The 19,773-nt window shown below is 43.4% G+C and overlaps 1 protein-coding gene across 1 annotated transcript in view; it reads right to left on the minus strand.

Annotated features, from left to right (window-relative positions):
• Nucleotides 1–6,950, minus strand: part of NAA25 (N-alpha-acetyltransferase 25, NatB auxiliary subunit) — an 80,585-nt gene extending 73,635 nt beyond the window's left edge. The window contains exon 1 of the mRNA XM_045456982.1: nucleotides 6,843–6,950. Within this exon, the coding sequence (XP_045312938.1) occupies nucleotides 6,843–6,900 (58 nt within the window). The 5' untranslated portion in view covers nucleotides 6,901–6,950. The remainder of the gene's footprint in view (nucleotides 1–6,842) is intronic.
• Nucleotides 6,951–19,773: the final 12,823 nt, after the last annotated feature.

Raw genomic sequence — 19,773 nt, forward strand, 5'->3', positions numbered from 1 at the left:
GCCCCACATCGGGCTCTGCACTAACAACATGGGGCCTGCTTGGGATTCTCTCTCCCTCTCTCTCTGCCCCTCCCTGACTCATGCTTTCTCTCTCTCTCTCAAAATAAACTTAAATTTTAAAAAATAAATAAAAATGAATAATAGCTCCTGATTACCTCACAGTCTACATTTGCCCCCCCCCCCCCTTCCCCTTTTAGCCTATTTCTCCCAATCTTTTTAGGGGCATCTGCCTGGCTCAGTTGGTAGAGCATGTGATTCTTGATCCCAGGGTCATGAGTTCAAGTCTCATGCTGGGTGTGGACCCTACCTAATTAAAAAAAGGTGGAGGGACTATCCTTTTAAAATGCAAGCCTGATCACCCCACTCTCCTGGTTAATCTCTTTGGTGCTTCTGTCTTTAAAACAAATTTCAAAATTCTTTTTTTTTATTTTTTAACACTTATTTATTTTTTGAGAGACAGAGAGACAGAGCATGAGCAGGAGAGGGGCAGAGAGGGGGCAGTCATAGATTCCGAAGCACACTTCAGGCTCTGAGCTGTCAGCACAGAGCCCAACACGGGGCTCAAACTCCCAAACCGCAAGATCACGACCTGAACTGAAGTCAGATGCTTAACCGACTGAGCCACCCAGGAGAACCACAAACTTCAAAATTCTTAAAATAGCTTACAATGCTGAGTTTGTCTACCCATGTAGCCTCATCTCACCAATCTCTACACTGCGACCATGCAAGCCTTTTCTTAGGTCCTCAAGTGGAACAAGCTCCTTTTTACACACTCACTGCCTGACTAACCTCTACTCTTCTTAAAATGTCACTTCCACAGAGAACCTGTTCTTGTCTTGTCCCCAACGGCTGAGATGCACATTTGTATGCACTCATGGGAACCTATATTGTTCCTTCAAAGCCCTTAACACAAATGTATTGATTATGTGTAACGTTATCTTTTAAAACTCTGTTGAAAAAAAAAACAAAACTGTTGAAACCACAAGCTTCTTGAAAGCTGAAACCATGTCTATGCTGTGCTATTTGGTACTCACTCACTCCCCGAATCTACACTGTGCCTAGCACATACTGGGCTCTCAATAAATAAGCTGAATGAAGAAAGGAATATATAAATTAACAAACTGCATGGGGCGGGGCGGGGGGGGGGGGGGCGGAGAAAAAGACAATCTTCTAGAAATTGAGGTAATGTATCAGGGAAATGAGAGATATATGCATGCAAAGTGACCACAACAGGAAGCTCAAAGAACCAAGTATTAGCGATGGCTTCATTCTATTAAAAGTTTTTGCAAAATCTTGCTGCACACCACTAGCATGGAGCCTGATGTGGCGCTCAAACCTATGAACCATGAGACCTGAACCAAAATCCAGAGTCAGATGCTTAAACGACTGAGTCACCCAGGCACCCCTCAACTAATTTTTTAAATAACAAAAATTGTGCAAGTGATGGTAAAAAAAAAAAAAAAAATCCAAATAGTTCATAAGAGCATAACATGAAAAGCATTAGTCTATAAATCTTGCCCTATGCTCTATGTTCTACTCTATGTATTCTTTTTTTTTTTTTAATTTTTTTTTTCAACGTTTATTTATTTTTGGGACAGAGAGAGACAGAGCATGAATGGGGGAGGTGCAGAGAGAGAGGGAGACACAAAATCGGAAACAGGCTCCAGGCTCCGAGCCATCAGCCCAGAGCCCGACGCGGGGCTCGAACTCACAGACCGCGAGATCGTGACCTGGCTGAAGTCGGACGCTTAACCGACTGCGCCACCCAGGCGCCCCACTATGTATTCTTTTAAGAATTTTCTCTGCAGGGGAGCCTGGGTGGCTCATCAGTTAAGTGTCTGACTTCAGCTCAGATCATGATCTCATGGTTCGCAGGTTCGAGCCCCCATGTCAGGCTCTGTGCTGACAGCTCAGAACCTGGAGCCTGCTTCCAATTCTGTGTCTGTCTCTCTCTCTGCCCCTCTCCCACCTCTTCTCAAAAATACATAAATGTTAAAAAAAAAAAAAAAAAAAAGAATTGTCTGTGCATTAAAATTTTTTCATGTTTGTTTGTTTATTTTGAGAGAGAGCACATGAAAAGGAGAGGGGTGCAGAGAGAATCCCAAGTGGGCTCTGTGCTGATAGCTGAAATCAAGAGTCAGTTGTTTAACCAACTGAGCCACCTGAGAGCCCCTGTGCATTAAAATCTTTAAGTCTAAAATGCTTTTAGAGGGGCATCTGGCTGGCTCAGTCAGTTGAGCATCTGACTTCAGCTCAGGTCATAATCTCGAGATTCCCAAGTTGGAGCCCCGTGTCAGCACAGAGCCCACTTCAGATCCTCTGTTCCCCCCCTCTCTGCCCCTCCCCCACTTGCCTGCACGCATACTCTCACTCTCTCTCTCTTTCTGTCTCAAAAATAAATATTTAAGAAAATGAATTAATTAAAATTTTTTTAATATTTAATTTTTTTAACATTTATTCATTTTTGAGAGAGAGAGACAGAGCATGAGTGGGGGAGGGGCTGTCAGCACAGAGCCCTACGCAGGGCTTGAACTCACACACCGCGAGATCATGACCTGAGCCGAAATCGGACGCCCAACCGACTGAGCCATCCAGGCACCCCATGAATTAATTAAATTAAATGAAATTAAATCCTTTTAGAATGTAGAGATCTAAGTCAGAGCTTTTTAAATGGTCATAATAATTTCCAAACAGAAGAAAAGAGGTTGTGCCAAGTGACTCTTCTATAAAAAGGCAAGATGGTCTTCAGTCCCCAAGATGCCCTGCCATTCCTGGGGGAAAACAGGACACAACTTGCGAGCTAACAATGCCCAACAGATGATTCAGAATAAATACCACATTCGACTGAGGACTCAGGAGCATTTACTAATGAACTACAGCAGAATAATTACCTGGAGTTGGCCAGGCACCAAAGGGAAACATGGTAACTCACCAAAGAAGTGATTATCATTCAGGAAACACAGCTAGGAAGTATATTATACCTGATCCAGACTACAGCAAGACTGGAAGCCAGTAGGACAGATTAGAACAAAAGATACTGCACCCGGAAAGTAAATATAAATGTGTATGTGCGTTCAAGGGATATGGGAAATTTTTTTCTTTGAAACTTCCCTATTTTGCATATTGCTGACCTAGTAATTCCTGATTTCTACACAAATTTATGATGTGCCATACATGACCATCACTTCCACCCCACTTGTTCCCCTAACCACTAAAAACAGTTTAAAATTAATAATAATGGTACAAGAAAGCAATGGGGCTCACCAAGTCACATGAGAATACAAAATCTGTGAAAAACCACACAGCACAGGAGAGTAATTTTAGCAAAAGAAAAACGAATAAAATAGGTGCTGTAGTAAGGTCAGGGGTGGTTTTCAAACACCAAAAATACAATACCTAACCTTACCAATTTATGAGTAATGAGATGCACTCTGAAGATTTCAACTAATGAAATTTCTGAAAACTTATTCCAAACCTAGACACTGAAAATATAATTTTAACCCACATCTCAACTGACCACAATTTCACAGTTAATCACCCATGCAGCCCTGTCCACTTTTACCCTAAACCGTATTCAGCAAGAGCTGAGGTCACAGGCAAGTTTCCAACAGTTGTAAAATGCTAAAACGTTGGCAGTATAAATAGTGCTATACAAAGATAGTGATGCTGCTAATTCTGAACTCAGTGAAGAACTGGGCTCTCAGTGACAATGCCTATGTTCAAATCCCAGATCTGCAACTTAATAACTGCGGCTCTGAGCAAGTTAATCTCTGACCTTTAGTTTACCACTATAATTACAATAATTACTACCTAATAGGACAGTTAGCATACAAATAAGCACTCAATTAATCCTGACAGTTGTTGAACTTCTGACTGATGGACAAGCACTACCTATCAAGCATAAGCTTTTCATTTACCAGCTAATAAACCTCTGAATTCAAGGAACAAGAGTGGTTAGGGACTAATATATTTAAACACAAAAGCAGGGGCTGTCCAAAGTCTGGAAGTCAAAAGTCAAAAGTACTGAAGACAAGGGACAGTTGGTAACCTCTCTTTTCCTATTCCTGCCAGTTTATATTAATTGCTTTGGAATTCTTTTTTTTTTTTTTTAATTTTTTTTTAATGTTTATTTTTGAGAGAGAGAGAGCATGCGAGCAGGGGAAGGGCAGAGAAAGGGGAAGACACAGAATCAGGTTCCAGGCTGAGCTGTCAGCACAGAGCCCGATGGCAGGGCTCGAACTCACAAACAGTGAGATCATGACCTGAGCCGAAGTCAGACGCTCAACCTATTGAGCCACCCAGGCGCCCCAATTGCTCTGGAATTCTTAAAGAAAGCTTCTTCTAATCCTCTCCCATGTAACTATAACAAAAGCTACATAATTCCAGCTTCAGTTTGGAAAATATGACCTGTTACTTCTAGTTAACATATCCTAAAGGTTAGCAACGCAAAATGGACATGGTTTATCTTACTGGGTAGTTCAAAACACTGTTACTTCTAAATAACTTATGGGACACCAAAAGCATTTTCTTTAGGCCTCAACAACAATTTTTGAAATCCAATTATTTTTGGGGCGCCTGGGTGGCGCAGTCGGTTAAGCGTCCGACTTCAGCCAGGTCACGATCTTGCGGTCCGTGAGTTCGAGCCCCGCGTCGGGCTCTGGGCTGATGGCTCAGACCTGGAGCCTGTTTCCGATTCTGTGTCTCCCTCTCTCTCTGCCCCTCCCCCGTTCATGCTCTGTCTCTCTCTGTCCCAAAAATAAATAAACATTGAAAAAAAAAAATTAAAAAAAAAAAAAAAGAAATCCAATTATTTTTAAAAGTACTGAATCTTTTTTAGTTTAAAGGCGGGAGGTGGAGGGGGGGGAGGGTGCTGACTGTTAAGTAGGAAGAGCATGTGATTCTTGATCTTGGGGTTGTGAGTTTGAGCCCCATGATGGGTGTAGAGATTACTTAAATAAATAAATAAAACTTAAAAAAAAAAAAAAAGTCTGGGGCACCTGGGTGGCTCAGTCAGGTTGAGCATCCAACTCCTGACTTCGGCTCGGGTCATGATCTCATGATTTGAGTCTGAGCCCTACGTTTCGGGCTCTGTGCTAACGGTCTAGAGCCTGCTTGGGATTCTCTCTCTCCTCTCTCAAAAATAAATAAATAAACTTAAAAAAAAAAAAGTCCACAGGCAGCTGCTGCTGCATAGAGTTTTAATAAGCCAGAAATTATGAGCCCTGCCTGGACTCAGTTCCTATCTTCAATCACCTCATTTCAACCCTGCCCTCTGAATGAATATACATATACCAGAGGGTATGATAACATGCACCAACGGGAAATTGTTGCAAACAGAGTCCTATCTCTGCCACTCGCCACCTGTGTGACTTTTGGCAAGTCAGTGTCTTCAGCTCAAAGTGAGATACCTTCTAGCAGTGGTTAAGAGAGTGAGCCTAGGACAGCCCACAGGAGTTCAGATCCTAGCTCCATCAAATGTGACCTGAATAACCTTAGGCAAATAATTACACATCAACAATGCCCCATCTTCCTCATCTGTGGGGAAAAGGGGGGAGGGGCATTGTGGGACTGGAAAAAACTACCCACCTCATAAGAATGTGTACAAATTAAATGAGACAACCCATATGAAGGGCCAATGACAGAGAATGACATAATTACCCGTCTATACACATCAGCTATTATTTCCCATCTCACAGGATTGTTGCTAGAATCAAATGAGATGTGAGAGTAAAGCAGCATACAAATTATAAAAGCAGGACCAACGGTGGCAGAAATAAAGTTGCCCCCTCCCCGAAAAACCTTGAATGATCTCAGCCATGGGGAGAAACCTCCATTTAGTTAACATCTACACTATAGACGCGAGGTCTAGTTTGGCAATACCACTGACCTTGAAGCCTTCCTCACCATTAATTGAGACCAGCCATCTATGAGAAGAGCTGCAAAAAGGGCCACTGTCCAATTACAGAACAACTCGGTTATTGAAAAGGCATTTCCCCTGACTCAAATCTGTCGATTTTTCCCAACCGGGGTATCAGAATGACTTCAAGGTCTGAAAGCCTGCGGGGCTGAGGTAAGCGTTATGGAGGGGGATCCACTTAGCAAGCAGAAGGCAAGCTGCAGAGAAAACCAGAGAAGCTGCAGAAAGGAAAAGCCCTGCAGCAGCCCTGCATGCCCCTCTGACATGAGTTACCACAGTCTTCTCACCGTTATTTTGGGCCCAAGACCCCTCCCTAAGCCCCGCCGCTGCCTCCCACGTGCGCCCAGAGCAGCTGTTTCTCCACCAAAGAGCTCTGGATAGGGAGCCTCGAAGCCGGGCCTGCTCCAGGCTCGATCGGGGTGACCTTGCGTCAGCCCCTTCCCCTCGTTGGACCTGTTTCTCCGTGTGCATCGAGCACCGCTAGTCACAACCCCCTAAGCCCGCTTCCCGTAAGTAAAAAGTCTTTAGTGAGGAATTTTCCCTCAAGCAGAACGTCGCACCCTCACGACGGAGCCAGCTTCCACCTGGCTCGGGATCCACCTGAGATCTTGGGTATTCCTTGGCACAACGCAGCCTACGGGCAGCGCAGGTCTCTGTGAGAATAAGTCCCTCACAGAGCCTGCATGCCGGGCCATCTCCGCTGACCTGCCGCCGTCTGGACCACGCCGCTGCCACCGTACGGCTTAGCAAGGCCCGGCCGGCGCCTACGCGAGGCCCGTGGCTGCGGCCTAGAGGCCCGCGCGGTCCGTCCCCAGCGCCCTACAGCTCCGCGCCCGCCCCCTCGGCGCCCCTCCTGGACCTTTGCCCCGGCCTCAACAGCCCTCGATGCGTCCGGCCAACTATCGGGCTGGCCCCAGGCACTCACCGTAAATGGGCCGGAGGCGCCTGTCGTTAGGGTCCTGCACATGGCCCCGCGTCGCCATGATGACAAGCGCAGAACCGCAGTGCGCACGCGTGGGGCAGGCCCCCGGGAAGGGGCTGTTAAAGGGCCAGCGCCGATCTCGCTCTTCTATCGCGATAGTCGCGGAGCTGCGACAAAAGGCGCCTGCGCGGAAAGGGAAGCCCCACCCCCACCCCCTAACCCCCACCCGCGGATGCCTGTGGGTACCGCAGTGCTGTCTTCTATAGGAAACTTTTCTTAATTGTGCTGATGGAATCAACCTGGCTGGAAGAAGCAGCTATTGGTATTGAAATCCCTTCCGAGTCAAGTACTGAGTAGTGAGGAAAGGAGAGGAAAACTCTTGATCAAAGTTGGGGCTAGGCTGCTCCTGCTTGTCGTATTTATCCTCTGTACCCGAAGGAGGAACAGTTAGACTTGCCTGAGTAATTGTTGGGGAACCGGGAACTCCTCTGGGTGAGTGACCCAGGGGACAGTAGGGGAAGGGGGTGATCAGGGGCGCCTGGCTGGCTCAGTCCGGTAGAGCATGCGACTCTTGATCTGGGGCGAGGGGGTGGGATTGGGAGTTCAAGACCCACGTTGGGCACCGAGCTGACTTAAAAAAAAAAAAAAAAAAAAAAAAAAAAAAAAAAAGGGAGGGGGCTTATCAACAGTAAAAATCTGCCTGAGAAGTTCAAGATCCCTTCATCCCTCGCATGGGGCTCAGCCAGCTAAGAAGCGTCCTAGATTAATAGTAAACCAATCGGTTTGTCAATTGCAGCTTAATAAAACTGGAGGGAAACAGTAATTCAAATCATACAATACATAGTTACTGACTGCCTATCATGTGCCACCTTCTGTTTTAGGCACGGAAGCTACATCAGTAAATAGACAAAGATTTCATGGAGCTTTACTTGTAGTGGAAGAGACGCAAATAAAATAGTATATTAGGTGGTGATGAATGAGTCTGAGAAAAAACAGGGACTGGGGAGTGGAAGTGGGAGACAATTTTTTTATGTGTATAATGTGGTCAGGGAAAGCCTAGCTGAAAAAGTGACAATTGTCAAAGACTGGGAGCGGGAGGGGCTCCTCGGTGGTTCAGTTGGTTGAGCGACCAATTTTTTTTTTAAGTTTATTTATTTATTTTGAGATAGAGAGGAGAGGGGCAGAGAGACATAGAGACTCAAGCAGGTTCCACACTGTCAGCACAGAACCCGATGCTGCCTGGAACCCACAGTCCGTGAGATCATGACCCAAGCTGAAATCAAGAGTCAGACACTTAACTGACTGAGTGACCCAGGCACCCCTTGAGCAACCAACTCTTGATTTCAGCTGGGGTCATGATCCTATGGTTCATGGGTTCGAGCCCCACATCCATCTCTGCATTGACAGAGCAGACCCTGCTTGGGATTCTCTCCCTTTCTTTCTGGCCCTTCCCCATTCTCTCTCTCTCTCTCTCTCTCTCTCTCTCTCTCAAAAATAAATAAATATTTAAAAGCCTTGGAGTGGGGGGCACCTGGGTGGCTCAGTCTGTTAAGTGTCCAACTTCAGCTTAGGACATGATCTCACCGTCAAGAGTTCCAGCCCCGCGTTGGGCTCTGTGCTGACAGTTCAGAGCCTGGAGCCTGCTTCGGATTCTGTCTCTCTCTCTCTGCCCTACCCCCACTTGTGCTCTCTCTCTCTCTCTCTCAAAAGTGAATAAACGTTAAAAAAAAATTTTTTTTAAAGACTTGGAGTGGGAGAGGGAGGGAGCCACTTAGGTGTGCCAAGCTCATTAGGTCATAACCTAATGCCACACTAGTCACTATGATTCAAACTCAGGTCTTTCTGAGTAGAGTCAGCCCCTGCACTACAGCTGGGGTTGACCCCTTCTACTGGTGTTCCTTCCCTCTCCCTTTCTGGGCTTTTTAGTGTCCAAGAAAATGATTCTTCAACTTCAGTGCATATCAGAATCCCTTGGGGAATTTGATAAACATTTCCTGGATTCTACTCCCAGAGGTTCTAATTCAATCTGAGGACCACTCTTTGAAAAATACCAATTAAAGGATATAGATCAAAAGTCATTATTTACTTTTTTTTTTTTTGAAAGATTTTATTTTTAAGTAAACTGTACACCCAGTGTGGGGCTCGAACTTAAAACCCTGAGATCCAGGGATGCCTGGGTGGCTCAGTCGGTTAAGCACCAGACTTTGGCTCCGGTCATGATCTCATGGTTCGTGGATTCGAGCCCCGTGTCGGGCTCTGGGCTGACAGCTCAGAGCCTGGAGCCTAATTTGGATTCTTTGTCTCCCTGTCTCTCTTTGCCCCTTCTTGGCTCACTCTGTCTCCCTCTCTCTCTCAAAAATAAATAAACATTAAAAATTTTTTAAAAATAAAATTAAATTAAATTAAAAAAAAAAAAAACAACCCTGAGATCAATAGCCACACACTTTACTGACAACCCACAGGTGCCCCTCAAAAGTCTCTAGAATCCACCATAACAGCAAGTTAACAATTGCTATTAAATTTTTTTTTTTAATGTTTATTTCTTCTTGAGAGAGTGTAAGCTGGGGAGGGGGTGGTTAACAGAGGATCTGAAGCGAGCTCTGCACTGACAGTGACAAGCACCTTGTGGGGCTTGAACTCATGAACCTCGAGTCATGACCTGAGCCGAAGTTGGATGCTGAACCGAATAAACCACCCAGGCACCTCATGACGATTGCTATTAAAATTTAAATATACATGCCTAGAAAAAAAACCTAATGATAATAGTAACAATAATAATAGTGTGAATTTATTGAGCACTTATGTGCCAGAGACTGTGCTAAGCTCCTTCACATGTATCTTCTCATTTCACTCTTACAAACTGGTGGAATAGGTATCATTTTGATCTTCATTTTAAAATGAGAATTTGGTGGGCACCAGGGTGGTTCAGTCGGTTGAGTGTCTGACTCTTGGTTTCAGCTCAGATCCTGAGCTCACGGTTTGTGAAATCAAGCCCCGAGTTGGGTTCACGCTGACAGTGTGGAGCTTGCTTGGGATTCTCTCTCTCTACCTCTCCCCTGCTCTCTCTCTTTCTCAAAATAAAAATAAACATTAAAGAAGGTGCTATTTTTTTTTTTAATCTAAAAAAAATAATAGGGGCGCCTGGGTGGCTCAGTTGGTTGAGCGTCCGACTTCAACTCAGATCATGATCTCACGGTCTGTGGGTTCGAGCCCCGCGTCGGGCTCTGTGCTGACAGCTCAGAGCCTGGAGCCTGCTTCTGATCCTTTGTCTCCCTCTCTCTCTGCCTCTCCCACACTGTCACTTTGTCTCACTCTGTCTCTCAAAAATAAACAAATGTAAAAAAAATTTTTTTTAATAATAAAATGAGAATTGGGGAGGAAGAAATGAAAAATTTGGAACACAGAGATATTAGATAGTTTGCCCAAGGTCACACAGTAAGTCTGTGGTGAAATCCACACTCTGGAATTACTAATTTCCAAAGAGTTAAGTATAGAAAAGGAAAAATAATAACTTCACAGTTAAGAAACCTGGTAAAAACTACCTTAACTAAGTGATCAAAGTTAACATTACCAGTAATAATTCATGTTCATATCATATACCTTCAATATGAGATGATGAGAAAGGAACTTCACTTCTGTAGAATTTTTGCAGGAAACCCGTAAACCCAGAGTAATCATGAGGAAAACATTAAACAAATCTAATTTGAGTGACATTCTACAAGATATCTGACCAGTACTCTTCAAAACTGTCAAGGTCATGAAAATTAAGGCAACAGAAAAACTCACAGGTCAGAGGAACCTAAGGAGACATGCCAACTAAAGTAATGTGAGATCCTGGGACAGAAAAAGGGCATTAGCGGAAAAACAGTTGAAATTCAAATAAAGTCTAGAGTTGAGTTAATAGTTTGTGCTAATGTCGGCCTCTTGTACACTGGTAATGTAAGATGTTAACATTAATGAAAACTGAAAAAAAAACTGAGCAAGGAGTATATAAACTTTACCATCTTTTCAACTTTTCTGTAAATCTAAAATTACTACAAAATAAAAGATTTTTTTTTTAAGCAATCTCTATGCCCAATGTGAGGCTTGCACTCACAACCCTGAGATCAAGTGTCACATGCTCTACGACTGAGCCAGTCAGGCACCCCACAAAATATTTTAAATGCACCATTTTTTAATGTTTTATTTATTTGTGTGTGTGTAAGAGAGAGAGAGAGCAAGCAGGGAAGGGACAGAGAGCAAGGGGGACAGACGATCCAAAGCAGGCTCTCTGCTGACAGCAGTGAGCCTGATGCGGGGCTCGAACTCATTAACTGTGAGATTATGACTTGAGCCAAAATCGATCGCTCAACCAACTGAACCACCCAGGTGCCCCGTAAATGCATCATCTTTAATAATTGGGGAGAGCTATTTATTCAAAACCAAATGTATGAGAAACTCTTGGCCTAACTGTATCCCAAGGCTAGCTAAAAGAGAAGGTTCCAGTAGCAAGTGCATAGAGAAATTCTTACTGAGAATGGGAGGCTCTCAAACAAAGATACAGTCTGTGATCTGTGTGGAAAATCATTCCTAATGCTGAGGAGGCTTTAAAATACTCCAGGTAGGGGTGCCTGGCTGGGTCAGTCAGTAGAGCGTGTGAGTCTTGATCTCTGGGTTGTAAGTTTGAACCCCATGTTGGGTGTAGAGATTATTTAAAAATAAAAATCTTTTTTTGATATTTATTTGTTTTTGAGAGAGAGAGAGAGCAAGGGAGGGGCAGAAAGAGGGAAAGAGAATCCCAAGCAGGCTCCTCACTGTCAGTGCAGAGCCTGACGTGGGGCTCAAACTCACAAACTGCCAGATCATGACCTGAGCTGAATCGAGAGTTCAACGCCTAACCAACTGAGCCACTCAGGCGCCCCCAAAATAAAAATCTTTTAAAAAAACAAATAAATAAAATACTGCAGATAGGTTGGCATTATGGGTAAGTGGTTTATTCCTAGGTCAGTGTGGTCCCCCATTAGCAGATCAGTAGCACCTGGGAACTTGTTAGAAATGCAAATTCTGGGGCATCTGCGTGGCTCAGTCTGTTGAGCGTCCGACTTCAGCTCAGGTGATGATCTTGTGGTCTATGAATTTGAGCCCCATGTCAGGCTCTGAGCTGTCATCACAGTTCAGAGCCTGGAGCCTGCTTCAGATTCTGTGTCTCCCTCTCTGTCTGCCCCTCCCCTGCTCACGCTCTGTTTCTGTCTCTCTAAAAAAATAAATAAATAAACATTAAAAAAAAAAAAAAAAAAAGAGGGGCACCTGGGTGGCTCAGTCAGTTGAGCATCTGACTTCGGCTCAGGTCATGATCTCATGGTTTGTGAGTTCAAGCCCCGCATCGGGCTCTGTGCTGACACCTTGGAGCCTGGAGCCTGCTTCAGATCTGTGTCTCCCTCTTTCTCTGCCCTCCCTTACTCACCTTGTCTCTCTCTCTCTCAAAAATAAATAAACATTTTTAAAAAAGAGAAAGAAATATAAATTCTTAGGCACTGCCCCGGACCTACTGAATCAGAAACTCTATGAGTGGGGCCCAGCCATCTGTGTTGTTATAAATCCTCTAGTGATTCGGATCCAGACAAAAGTTGAATTCTTTGGCTTTAGATCAGAGGTAGGCAGACTATGACCAATAGGCCAAGTCTAGCTTTCTACCCGTTTTTGTACAACCTGTAAGCTAAGAATGGTTTTAACTATTTATTATTTTTTTTTTTTAATTTGAGAGAGAGCATGAGCAAGGGAGAGAGGAGGGGGGAGAGAGAGAGAGAGAGAGAGAGAGAGAGAGAGAGAGTCTCAAGCATGTTCCATGCTCTGCGTGGAGCCTGACACTGGGCTCGATCCTATGACTCTGGGATCATGACCTAAGCCGACATCGAGTCAGACACTCAACCGACTGGCCCACCCAGGTGCGTTGGTTTTTACATTTCTTAATGGCTGGGAATAATATCAACAGAAGAATAATACTTCATAACGTGAAAATTATATAAAATCCAAAGGTCAATGTCCATAAAATTCTGTAGAACACAGACACATCTATTTATTTATGTATTGTCTATAGCTGCTTTGGTGCTACAAAAGCAGAGTTGAGTAGTTGCAACAGAGACCCAACAGTGACCCAACAAGGCTAAAACATTTTCTGTCTGGTCCTTTACAGAATAAGTTTGTTGAACCCTGATCTAGAGTAATGAAAGAAATGTAAATACTCCCAGGATAGAATGTCAGGTAAAATAAAATGCAGTATTTGGGAGTATTAATACTAAAATTATATTCATTGTTTGTCTGAAATTTATGTTTAACCAGATATCCTATATTTTTATTTGCTAAATCTGGCAACCCTATCCCAAGGAGGAGTCCATGCTCCCCCAAATCATGCTAACCAGGAAGAGTGGAGGGTGAGAGCCTAGGTAAACTGACTGCAGGATTATTCTGAGATGATTTGGCCAGGTAGGACCAGGCTGAGGTTGGGCTTGGAAAGGAGAGAGGAGGGAGGAGGGCCGGGGCTCATCTTTGGTGTAAATGAAAGAGCTGATGAGTCACCTGCATTTTAAGAATTTCCCAGAATGGAAAAATACAGCACCTTCAAGTAGGGGCACATATGAGGCTTCTGGCCAGGACTGTGGTTACTCAGATACATTCTCAGATTACCTTTGTTGGCCTTGCCCCAGAAGAACACTGTCAGGCTCAGTACCCTGTTCCCTGCACTTGGCAAAGCCAGGGCGTTATGGACCTCTCAAACCGAGGCCTCTAGATCCTTGAGTCACTGTTCTGGGTGGAATGTGTTTCCCTCCACCCCAAAAGCCTCTTTGGCATCCAAGTAGGATGAATTGGCCTTTCTTATTTCCCATTCCTACCCCATGTCCCCAGCACCTAAGGCTGAAGTAGTGACCTGGCTCTGGGCTTGTCCTTACCTGCTCCTGCCTGAGAGGCAGCCTCCACACCCTTTGACAGACCTAAATCATTTCAGGTAACAAAGGAGATGACCCCCACGGGAGCCAAAAGCCCATCTTTTGTGCTGTACAAGTTGGAACTCAAAATTTTTAGAGCCAACGTTACATTATGAGGAAATGCTTGGCATACAGCAGGTGTTCATTCAATGGTAGTTTCCATTTTCTTGACTTAGAAAAAGGGGGTACACCCTTCATTCTTGTCATATTTGGTGGCAGATTTGCTCTGGTGAGAAACTCTTGTTTAAGGGCATGAGACACATTAAGTGCGTTGTGCCTGAAAGCTGGGTGGCATGGCATGGGGGACTGGTTGTACTGGTTGTGGGTGTCTCCACCCAATGACTTTTCTAATTTTTCTTTGTTTTTATTTTCCCATCTGGATGGATATGTTACTTTCCTTTTTTAGGTTTATTTATTTATTTTTTAGTAATCTCTGCACCCACCGTGGGGCTTGAACTCACAACCCAGAAATTAAGAGTCACATGCTGTTCCGACTAAGCCAGCCAGGTGCCCCTTGATGGATATGTTTCAATACCTAATCCTAATCCTTCATGGAATAAAAGTGCTATATTTCAGTTTTCACAGTTGATTCCCTGCACTTTGACAGTAGAATAAAACAGCAATTCTGGCTCTGAAATCAAACAGGCTTGGGTCCAAACACTTACTTAGCATAAAAAAGGCCAAAAGTACAAAGCAGGCACAGAATTAAAGGTAGAGTTCAAGACAAAGAAACACAGAACCTGGAGATAAGAGTTGGGAGAACCAGGGTCATGGTCTTGGTTAGGCCAGTAATTCGCAGTATAACCCTGGGCCTCACTTATTTTCTTCATCAGGAAAAGAAAGGATAGGTCTGAGGCCTCCTAGCTCTTTAATCCATCCCAGCACTTCCAATTCTGTCCACCAGGGGGCACACGAATGCCAAATTGCCCAGCCCAGTTTCCAAATTTGGAAAGAATGGATCTCATTTTGTTTTTTTACATTTATATATTTTTTTTTAATTTTTTTTTTAACGTTTATTTATTTTTGGGACAGAGAGAGACAGAGCATGAACGGGGGAGGGGCAGAGAGAGAGGGAGACACAGAATCGGAAACAGGCTCCAGGCTCCGAGCCATCAGCCCAGAGCCCGACGCGGGGCTCGAACTCACGGACCGCGAGATCGTGACCTGGCTGAAGTCGGACGCTTAACCGACTGCGCCACCCAGGCGCCCCTACATTTATATATTTTTAAGATGGATTTCATTTTAATTTTTTTTAAGGTAAGCTCTATAACAAATTTGAGGCATGAATTCACAACTCTGAGATCAAGAGTCATATGCTCTACCAACTGAGCCAGCCAGGTGCTCATTTTAATTACTTTTAATAAAACAAAGCAAATATGAATATATGAATGTGAACTTTTTGTGAACTATCTCTATCATTTTTATACCAATTTTATTGAAATATGACTTACATACCATAAAATTCACCCGTTTTAAGTGCACAATTCAATGATTTTTAGTACATTTACAGAGTTGTGGAACCATTCCAATAATCAGATTTTAGAACATTTCCATCACCCTAATAATATCCTTCTATAAACTATATTTTTTAATTTAAAAAAATGTTCAAATGTTTCAAGATCTGTGAGAGTACCCGTGTATACATATTACACAGTTCTAACAAACATTAACATTTTGCAAGCATAGAGATTTGATATTGTACATACAATTCTTTATCTCTCCCCCTCCCTACTTCTCCAGAGATAACCACTATTATGCTATTGGCAGGTATTTTTCCTTCCATGTTTTAATATTTTTATTGCATATGTATATATGCATGAACAATATATGATAGTTTTGCTTTCTTCAAAAATTCCATGTTATCATACTATTCATCTGCTTCTGTAAGTTGTTCTTTTCACCTAACATTGGAATCAGTATTCCCTAATAGCACCTTGCAAAGGTTGTACCAGTTTATATTCCCACAACCAGTATGTAGAAATGCCAATTTCCCTTGCCACACAGTGTGCTCTCAAACTTTTGTATCTTTGACAATCTCACAGTGAAAAATGATATCTCAGTGTAATTCTAACTCATGTTTCTCAGGTTATGAATGATATTTAGCATATTTTCATCTGTTTAAGACCAATTGGTAATGCATTTTCTTTTATCAACCTGGTCATGTCCTGTTTCCATTTTTTTTCAGATTGTTAGTCTTTTGTTACTAATTTATAGTCACCCTTTATATATTAAGGAAATTAGCCTTGTGCCATAAACAGGTGTTTCACATATTTTTTCCAGTGTATTGTTTGCTTTTTCATTTGGGGGACATGGGTTGTTTTATAGTGAAGAAATGCTTTATTTTTTGTAGCATTTCCCCACTCCACTATTATTTTAAAATTCCTTTGCTAGTTCTCCTGGTATTTTTATGGTTTTGTTTTTAAAATTTAAGTCCTTGGTCAATTTGGACTTTATTTCAGTATGAATAATGACGCAGGGTTCCAGTCTTATTTTATCTTTTCCAGTTGCTCCAAACCTCATTTATTGAATAATCCATCTTTTTCACAAAGCACACAATGCCATCTTTATCATGTATTAAATTTCCATATGCACATCTGTCTAGTCATGGAACAGTTTACAGGCTCCCTTCAAGGGCAGGTCAAAGCTGGGGGCCACAAAGAAGGAATTTGCCAAGCTCGCTGGATTCTGTGTTCTAAATCTGGACTTGCTCTATTCAGCCTCTGAGTTGCTGAACTCTGGGGAGAGCCTTGTTAGCTGCATTTGGCTGCTTGGATGCCAAAAAGTTGGCCCTTGATTTAAAATGAAGGAGCCTCTGGAAAAAAAAAAAAAAATTAAGGAGCCTCTAGGAAATAATGCAATTTCCTGCTGTGTGGTCAATTTTCTGGTAAGATAAAGCATAAGAGATAATAGAGTAAAACCAGTCAGGAAATTCACTGACTGATTCTAAATTTTTTTTGACGTTTATTTATTTTTGAGAGAGAAAGAGAGAGACAGCGCAAGCGGGGGAGGGGCAGAGAGAGAGGGAGACACACAATCCAAAGCAGGCTCCAGGCTCTGAGCTGTCAGCACAGACCCCGATGTGGGGCTCGAACTCATAAACCATGAGATCATGACCTGAGCTGAAGTTGGGCACTTAACCCAATGAGCCACCCAGGCACCCCTAATTCTAAAATTTGTATGCAGATGCAAATGACCTAAAATAGCCAAGATAATCTTGAAAAAGAGGAACACAGGAGGAGGATTTAAAAAAATTTTTTTAATGTTTATTTTTGAGAGAGAGACAGAGACAGAGCAGGAGCAGAGGAAGGGCAGAGAGAGAGGGAGGGACACACAGACTTTGAAGCAGGCTGTAGGCTCTGAACTGTCAGCACAGAGCCTGACACAGGACTCGAACTCATGAACCATGAGATCATGACCTGAGCTGAAGTTGGACGCTTGACCAACTGAGCCACCCAGGCACCCCAGGAGGAGGATTTTATATTACCAGATTTCAAGACTTATGTTAAAGCTATAATCATTAAGATAGTGTGATATTGGCTTAAGATAGACAAACAGATTAGTAGAACAAAGAGTCCAGAAATAGATTCCTACATGGATGGTCACTGGATTTATGACAAAGGCCCAAGTAAAATTTAATAGAAAAAAATCTTCACCTCAAAACAAACAAAAAAAACTCTTTATCCCTACCTCATGCTGTTCACAAATATTAATTCAAGATGGGTCGTAGACCTAAATGTAAAAGGTAAAACAATAGGGCTTCTAGAAGAAAACAGGAAAATATCTTTGTGGTGAGGTAGGCAAGGATTTCTTAAGTTGGCATAAAAAGCATTAGTCATAATAGGTAATTCTTGCCTTTATTCAACATTTACTGAGTGCCTACTGTGTGCCCCACCCTATGCTAGGTGCCAGCTATGCCCATGAAAAAAAAAAAAAAAGTGCCCAGTCTTCCAGGAACTGGTTCAGTACTGTTACGGAACCAGGCTGGAACACTGGCAGAAAAAACGAGTGACACTCAGAGATCTTGGTGGATTGGAGATTTATTTAACACCGGTGGGCTCAGAGGAGACTGTTTCTCCAAAGATCTGAGCCCCGAATGCAAGTGGGAAGGGTAATTTATAGTTGTCAGCTTCCACATCCATGGTGGGTTTTCACGCACATGGCAAACAGGGCAGGAAGAAGCCGGAAGAGGGGTCTCTAAGCTAGAGACCAGAGCTTGTTTTAGTCCCATCAGCCATCTTTGGTGCAGTACTTTATTCATTTCTCCAACAGTACAATGGGACAGACAGGTGCCTGCTTGGACAACAATACTGCAGCTTTCCAGGGGTTCTGGGATAATCACAGGAAGCAATAGGAACCAGAGGAGAGGCACCTTACACAGAGTTCTGGAAAGATTTCTAGGAATATGTGACATTAAAACTAAGCCTTGAAGGATGAGGGAAATCAGATGGGTTGTAGCAGAAAGAAACAGTATTTGAGAAGTCCTAGTGGGGCAAGGGTGGGTAGGTAAAGCTGCAAGATACTCAGTTTGGTGGGAGCAGGTGGATGGGACTGGATATGGTTTCAAGAATATGTCTGTGTTATTGATTTTCCTTTAATTGATCACTTAAGCCAGAGGGTTCTCTAACTTCATTGCGCATAAGAATCACCCACAAACTTCTAAAATGAATATTCAGGGACCCCACCACAGAAATGTGTATCTAATAGGTGGGGAGTGGGCCTGGGCACCTGCATTTTTACAAGCATTTTCCCTGCCCCAAAGGATGCTAGTCCTGCCAGCCCTCAAACAACCCTCTGAAAAATACAATTTAAGCATTAATGTTTTTCCCTCTAGGAAATGAGAAGTACTTTCCTAGGCAGCATCAGGGTGAGAGAACTGAGAGGTTTTCTGGAAAAGCAGACCACAACGCAAGTGATCCTAAGATGTCTCCAACTCTCAACACTAGAAGGGCACTGTGCAAGCATCTAAGGGATGAGGAAGCCATCAGGCAAAGGGAGTAGCAGCTTCTGGGAATTCTGCCTAGTAAACCAGACACTCGAAAATTTCCCAGCATGCTCTGAGAACTCAGGTACAATCTCCATTCTTTTTATGAATATGTATGAGTACTCAGTTGTCAGCTGAGTTTCCTAGCCACGCCCTTCCCCCCACCCCACCCCCACTTCAGAATTGACAAAATGATGTAAACATTCTGGGGCCTGGCACCTTGATGAGGAAATTGGTTTTTAGCAGTGATTTCACAAGTATTCCTCCAGCAGTAGATGAATATACTTGTGACCATGTGCAAAGTAGCGAACAAAGTGGATGTTTAAAGCCCTCCCTGAAAGTCCTACCTCCATCAACAGGGTAAATATGTGTGATGAGTGCCCTTCCTGGGGCAGATACTGTGGGTTGCCTCCCTAATAGCTACGTTCCACCCCCTTACCCACAAGTAGAGGCCCTATTTCCTCTTTCCAGCTTATCAGTTGTCTAAGCCCCTCTTGGTAACCATCAAGTGACAGGCTAATGACATCTCCTGGGGTCACTAAGAAATATAAGAAGATAGAATCCCAAGACTTGCAGGTGGAAAAAAAAAAATGAAACAAAGTGTAAATACTTGAAAATCAACTCTCAAGAACTGGAAATATTTATAGGCACATACGTGGCTGGAACTTTTTTTTTATGTTTATTTATTTTGAGAGAGAGAGAGAGAGACCATGCGAGAGAGTGTGCTGAAGCAGGGGAGGGGCAGAGAGAAACCCAAGAAGCCTCCAGGCTGTCAGCCCAGGCACAGAGCTCAATGTGTGAGATCACGACCTGAGGCAAAATCAAGAGTTGGATGCTTAACCACCCAGGTGCCCCCAGTGACTGGAACTAATGTTTGTTTACTTTTGAGAGAGAGAGAGAGAAAGGCAGAGACAGAGCATGAGCAGGGGAGGGGCAGAGAGAGAGAGAGAGAGAGAGAGAGAGAGGGAGACAGAATCTGAAGCAGATTCCA

The sequence above is a fragment of the Leopardus geoffroyi genome, chromosome D3 (genome assembly GCF_018350155.1).
Source record: "Leopardus geoffroyi isolate Oge1 chromosome D3, O.geoffroyi_Oge1_pat1.0, whole genome shotgun sequence".
Lineage (NCBI taxonomy): Eukaryota > Metazoa > Chordata > Mammalia > Carnivora > Felidae > Leopardus > Leopardus geoffroyi.